The sequence below is a fragment of the Populus nigra genome, chromosome 9 (assembly GCF_951802175.1).
Source record: "Populus nigra chromosome 9, ddPopNigr1.1, whole genome shotgun sequence".
NCBI lineage: Eukaryota > Viridiplantae > Streptophyta > Magnoliopsida > Malpighiales > Salicaceae > Populus > Populus nigra.
Window position 1 is genome coordinate 11,559,388 of NC_084860.1, and position 6,988 is coordinate 11,566,375.

Genomic DNA, 6,988 nt, shown 5'->3' on the forward strand with positions numbered 1-6,988 from the left:
CTTAGAGGTGGAAATAATTTTATTAGGAAATTGAATATAGTTTACAAATATTATCCGTAGAGGTGACCCTTTCATGTTGTCTACGACCCAGTCTTATGATGTGAATAGGCTTAATTTCTCGTAGATTTATACACAAATTCAATGAATCTGCCAAAAAAATAAGGGTTAACAAGTTAGATTTATCAATGTTAAAATTTGGGAACGTGTAAAGATGAAGTTCTGAAATTTTATTTTATTATTATTAATAATATTGGTGTTCAGATCAGCTTGCGTATACCTTAACTAATCCTATAAACCCTGAAGTTAATGATATGTAAGCTTTCAGTGACTTTAAAATTTGTAGGACTCAAATTAATAATTTTTAAAAAACAAATCTAGAATCTAACTAGTTGAAGTACCCCGCACTCTCATGATTGAAGCTCTTAAATCTTAATTTGACTTTTGGTGCTGAAGACTTTAAGATATAGAAGTCAAATTATGTAAGAATCAGTGGAGAAAATTCTGAAGTAAAACATGACAGTTTTTCCACAGTAACATTTACAGAAAATGTTCATCATACAAACAAAGCATACTGAAATTAAATAAAATACAACTAATGGCATGATAGGTGGTGAATGGCGAGGCCCAGAAATGATAAATGATTGACAGGCGCCCCTGGCAGATGCTCCATCTCGACCGTTTGGCAACTTGGAGAAATGCTATCATCCTTGCTTACCTGTGATGGAAGAATTTAAAATTGTGCGATTTTACATGAAAATATCAGTAATGGAGTTCTAACTTTTAAGTAGGAAGATAGCATTATTACCACCAGTTGATTGAAGTTCATTTCGGACAGAATGGAGTTGAGCAACGGCGTCGCTAATCTTCATGCGCTCTCTTGGAAATTCAACAGAACATGAGATTCCAATTCGTAATATTGAGTTCAAGCACTCGAGAGATCTGCTGTTTCTCATGCTGCTAATTTCATGTTTGTCGCCGTCCCCAGTTGGTTCTTCCTGAAGAAGAGTTGGATCTGTTATCTGTTTCACTTGTTCAGGCACAGCTCCCTTGACAAAGTTATGAAGATTTGAGCCTTCTCTAAACATTTCATCAGTGGGCCTCTTTCCTGTGAACATCTCCAACAAGAGTATGCCATAGCTATATGTATCACCATATGCTGACACTTCACCTCCTACGCCATACTCTACAATTCATAACCAAAACATATGCTGAAACTTCACTTCTAATGAATGTTTACTTCTATGTTTGATGTGCGAGCCTGGCATAAGAGGTTACGGGACAGAAAAAGTAAAAGATTGGAAGATTGATAGTTCTACTACCTGGAGGAGCGTAACCTATAGTTCCTCTTACTCCAATTGAAGTTGATTCATTTGTTGGATAATCAAGGCTTGCTCCAGAAAGAAATTTTGCTAGCCCAAAGTCACCTACATGTCCAGTGAGTTCATCATCGAGAAGAACATTGCTTGGTTTAAGATCACAGTGAGCTACTGGCATTTCACAATGATGATGAAGGTACTCTAGTGCACACGCAACATCGATGGCAATGTTAAGTCTCTGGAGAAGATTTAGAGTCAGCGTTGTGCCACCTCCTGTACCAGTTGGATGCAGCCAATCCTCTAGACTCCCATTAGCCATGAACTCATAAACTATAGCCTTGAAATCATTACCATGGTAATCAATACTTGAGCATGCAGTTAATACCTTGACAAGATTCCGATGTCTGATGTTTCTCAGGGCTTCACATTCAGCTATGAAACTCCTAGAAGCTCCTTGACGCATGAGATTAAGCACTTTGACAGCAATGACCATTCCATTTTGGTCAAGTATTCCTTTATACACAGACCCAAAGCTACCTATACCAACCAAATTCGCTGAAGAGAATCCATTGGTAGCTTTTAAGAGAATTTGATAAGACACCTCCAATAGCTCATTCCGCATAGAGGTCAATTTAAGTTCTCTTCTTTTCCTTCTTGATGAACAAAGAAATAAACAAGTGACAACAAGGGCCAATGCTAGAAGCACTGTAATGGCAAAGATTGCTATCTTCAATTTGAGTTTCAGCCTCTTTGGTTGTTGGAACTTGCATCTAGGCAGCCCAAACTCGGTGTTACCACCACATAGCTGGCTATTTCCTATGACTGAAACTGCAGTTGAGTTCTTGAAAATTCCTTCATCTGGTATAATGCCCTCGAAGTTGTTATAAGAGAGATCCAACATCTCTAATGAGTTAAAGCCCTGAAAAAACTCTGGAATTTTCCCTGACAAGTTGTTATGAGAAAAGTTGAACTGTAGAACTCCTCTCAGTGAACTCAATGCTGAAGGAATGGACCCATGAAAGAAGTTGGAATTCATATACAAGCCTTCAAGGCTTATACAACCCCCAAGACTGCTAGGAATCTCACCTGATAACATGTTTTCAGATACATCTAAGAATTCTAGATTTATTAACTTTCCTATTTCAATGGGAAGGGAACCCGAAAAATGGTTTTTAGAAAAACAGATATACAGTAATGAGAAGATCCCAAAAAGTCCTGGGGGTATGTCACCACTAAGATTATTTCCACACAGAGTCAACACTAACAATTTCTTGCAGTTCCCTAGACTTGAGGGGATGCTACCTTCAAGACTGTTATCCCCTAAATAGAGAGCCATTAATTTGGTCAGATTCCCTACAGAGGATGGAATACGCCCTGATAAATTGTTGTAGTCAAGAACCAATCCCTCAAGATTTTGAAGCTCTCCAATGCTAGAAGGAATAATACCTGAGATTTTGTTGTTGCCAACATCAAAAACTTTCAAGTTCACCAGCTTCTCTATTCCAGCTGGGATGCTTCCAAATATGTTATTTTCCGGTAGACTGATCACCCCGAGCATGGTTGAGAGATTGCTGATTTGTTTCGGCAACTCCCCACCAAAGTTATTTCGTTTAATAGACAAATACTCCAAAGTGGTGGCATTGGTCAACGAGGAGAGAAAGCTTAAGTCATTAGCTTGTCCACTTCCTAAATGGTTGGAGAAAAGGGTGAAAAAGTTGAGCCTATGCAGCTTTTCTAATGTAGGAACTTCTCCTGTTAGATTATTTAAACTTACTTGAAGCAATTCAATATTTGAAGCATTTGATATGGAAACAGGAATGGAACCAGTGAACTGGTTTGAGGCGATTGAAAAGAATTCAAGATTTGGGAGAGATATGCCTATATCAGATGGAAGATTTCCATGGAAAAGGTTGTATCCTATATCCAAACCTGTCAATGAAGAAAGATTGAAGATTGAGGGTGGAATGACACCTGAAAGCCTGTTATCCATCAGATTTAAAATCCTAAGATTCTTCAATTTTCCTAGAGTACTAGGAACATTCCCAAACAGAATTTTATTTTTTTCTAGCCGAAGGATCTCAAGGGAGGATAGATTCCCTAAAGAAGGAGGGATAGTCCCTGTAAGACCATTGACTTCCAGAGTAAGGTTTTTGAGCTTCAACAAAGAGCCTAGCTCCATAGGAATTTCTCCTGTCAGATTGTTGAATTCAATTTTAATTGAAATAAGGCTAGAGCAATCAGATATGCTAGGAGGAATTTGACCAGAGATGGAATTATTGTGTAGAGAAAATATCTGCAAACTACGCAAACGGCTAACCTGTGGAGGGATTTCATGAAAGAAACTATTGTTTTGAAGGTGTAGTTCCCTTAAAAAGCTCAGATTGCCAATATGGGGTGATATGGTACCTGAAAGTTTGAGGGACTGTAGGGCTAACACTCTGACCCTTTGGTGCCTACGACCACAAGAGACACCATGCCACTGGCAGAAATGGATAGTACTATTCCACGAGCTCATGATCCCAAGAGGGTCATCCACTATTTTGTTCTTGAATTGGATTAAGGCTAATAAGTCAGTCTCATTAGTGTAGTTGGAGCAGGTGACTGAGATTAAAGATAAAAGTAAAACAAAGGATCGGAAGCAAAAGGCTGAAGAAAACATGGATGAATGAGCCACTCGGCAGCTAAAGGGTTGGGTACTGGTGGTTGGATTTTTACAATTGAAGCAAAGATCAGAACAGCATGCAGATTCAGGTGGACATGCGGACCAAGAAGTGTTATAGAAACGGAGCTTTATAATAGATTAAGAGGTGAAGTGAAGATGCAATGTTCGACCATGGCTTTTCCCAATGGATCACTAAAAACAAAGACTGAAACTATGTGCAAATTGTCCAGCGTCACCATGCAAGTGGATCAAAGCTAGCGTTGACTTCTATGTAATTAACAAGTATGAAGTTAGAGGAATTTGTAATTGCATTTGTCTTTGTAGCATGAAAACAGTACCATCTCAACTGGATAACAACAACAACAACGCTTGTTTATGAAAGACAAGATAAAGAACAGGTTTGGCCAACATGAACTTCACTGTTGTATTGATCAAAATAAATAGGTATACAATGTAACAGGACAAGAGTAATACGAGTGAAATATGGAATATACATTTTGAAAGTTAGATTTACACAGCATTTGTAGGAGAGTGTTCAGCTGGTTGTTATGTAGAGTCGACAACAAGGTAATCTACAAGTGAAGAAACAGATTCACCAACACTTCTACACCATTAATTTGGAACGCAAGAAAGTTAAGCGTAGTGATGTTTGTCCCTTTGCAAGGACATAAACCAGTTAATCGTAAAACTAAAATATCTTTATTAATTATCTTTTCTCGAATAAAATAATAATTAACTTCAACATCTTTAGTACCGACATAAAAAATTATATTTGAAGCAAGGGCACTGTCACAAACATTGCCACACCACAAAGTAGGAGGACAAGGTATAGAGATACCAAGGTCTCAAAATAACATTTGTATCCAGTGCAATTTTGTTGTTGCTAGGGCAATAGAATGATATTCAATTTCAATATTTGGACTATTTATGAATTGACAGAGTTGATTTACAACATAGCTGATATCTGAACAAGTAAGAGTACAATATTGCAAGGCACCCACTACTCCTCTATATTATGTGGCATCTGCTAGTAGCTCACCTCATATGCAGAGAGCTTAGCAAGCTCCCAGAGATTATAGAAGAAGCCAGAGTATGATACAAGTGTTCTTAAACAAGTTAAAAATATATGTGGATTATCAACAATGGAGACCAGGATGATCTATTACGGGGTGTTTAAAAGTATGGTAGTAATTGCTTTTCAAAATGTTTTTCGTTTAGAAATACATCAAGATAATGATTTTTTAGCATGCGATTTAAATCTCATAAAAAATAGCAATGACTTCTTATTTATTATGTAAAGGATACAACCATGAAAATATTGAAAAATCATCGAAAAACAAAGAAGCTACAAATGAAATCCACAAGTCAAAGTGTACTAAAACTAAAGGATTGGTAGATTGTCTGGTGGAGTCACTAAAGGGAAATTTTGCAAGAGGACAATAAGAACAAAAGGTAGTGATATTTGCATATGATAAGAGAGAAATAGAACTTAAACGTTGAAGTTACTAAAAATAGCTTGGGAAGGATGTCCAAGCTGACTATGCCATTGCTTAGCAGATGCTTTCTCACCGATAGTTGTTGCAAGACCATTTGGACAATGAAAAATGGTCTTGCAACATTGAACTTAAACGTTGAAAAATTATTGACAGAAAGTAAGTTTATAGAAGCATATGGAAAATGAAGAATGTTGGACGGCTGAAAATTAGACTGGTCAATTTGTAAAGAGGCGAATTCAATACTTTTAATTAACAAACATGTATCATTTTCTACAGTGATAGTCTCTCCTCCATTGAAAGGAAGCAGATGAGTGATATTTTGAGCATCTGAGGTAATGCAGGCATTGGCTCCACTGTCTGCATACCACACCTGATTCAAATTGTGCATTAGACTTGGCTACCATTACTTCATGCTTGGCTGGTGGACATTGACACTGATAAAAGAAGAGAAATCTATGATAGTAGTCTATGGCAGTGTGACCTACTCTATCACATATTCGACAAACAAGTGGATTCCCAATATTGGAGTTCTGAAGTGAAGTTGTTCGAAAGGATGAAGAACTGGTTGCAGAACCATTAATGGGAACACTTTTTAGAGAGTGAACTGATGGTCGAGCAGCTTAAGGCCCTTTTCTGGGGAAAAAAAGACCCCTAAAACTATCAAATGCTAACTTTCGTTTAGTTCCTTCCCTTTTTCTCTGGTTTTTATCTCACGGTTCGGTTGCCACCACAAGGAAATGGGTATGAACATTGTATTTGAAGCCAAGGGACCAGAGAGTGCATGGGCACAAGTTTTTTCTTCATCCCTTCACAGGCTTAATAACTGTCTTTTGAAGACGGTTTCCTTCTCGACTCTGCTGATTACCTGAGTGTGCAGAGGATTTGAGTAAATGGCAACTTAGAACATTAGGTGGATTTGGGTTTTGTGTGTATATGGGCTTACTTTAGTTTTTATTATTTTTGTTGGCTTGGGCCTACATGATGGACTGTATTCTTGTAGATGGGCTGTGTTTACATGGGTTAATGTTATGGGCTTTAATATACAATGGGCTGCTCTCAAACATTCCTTGATAAAAACCAATGGGTTTTGAGCTGTGGCATATAGGTTAAATTCTTTGGGTTGTATTCATTGGGTTTGATGGGTTTGGGTTAAGTATACTCATGTTCAAGAATTAAAAAAAAACAAAATAAAAAAATATAAAGAAAATCAAATTTATGTGAATATATATTTTGTGCAAATTAGAGCCAAGTCTTTTAAATATATGTATATTTTTGCATATTAAATCATAAAAAAATTAGCTTTTGTTACTTGCATATTTAAATTTAATAACAAGTTTATTAAATTCTTTAAAATTTCACATAAATAAATTGACTCATTGGACCTATATACTAAAAAAAAATCTAATCTTTTTTAGAAAAAATAAAAAAATATCAATTTACATGAATTTTTAATGAAAAAACTTAAGTCTATTGTTGTCACTATTAGCACCCAAAACCCAATTCTTATCATCCAT

General features: G+C 36.7%; 1 protein-coding gene across 1 annotated transcript; it reads right to left on the reverse strand.

The window, feature by feature from the left end:
• Window positions 1-773: 773 nt before the first annotated feature.
• On the reverse strand, window positions 774-4,059 carry LOC133702753 (probable LRR receptor-like serine/threonine-protein kinase At3g47570). Its single transcript, XM_062127077.1, has 2 exons — window positions 1,320-4,059; window positions 774-1,183 (listed from the first exon to the last, which is right to left on the reverse strand). The coding sequence occupies exons 1-2, from the start codon at window positions 3,973-3,975 to the stop codon at window positions 774-776; spliced, it is 3,066 nt and encodes a 1,021-aa protein (XP_061983061.1). The 5' UTR covers window positions 3,976-4,059.
• Window positions 4,060-6,988: the final 2,929 nt, after the last annotated feature.

Coding starts and splice junctions, on each gene's coding strand:
- LOC133702753 (XM_062127077.1), bottom strand. CDS start 3,975: ATGTTTTCTTCAGCCTTTTGCTTCCGATCCTTTGTTTTACTTTTATCT. Junction 1,184..1,319: donor TATAGGTTACGCTCCTCCAG/GTAGTAGAACTA, acceptor TATGAATTGTAG/AGTATGGCGTAGGAGGTGAA.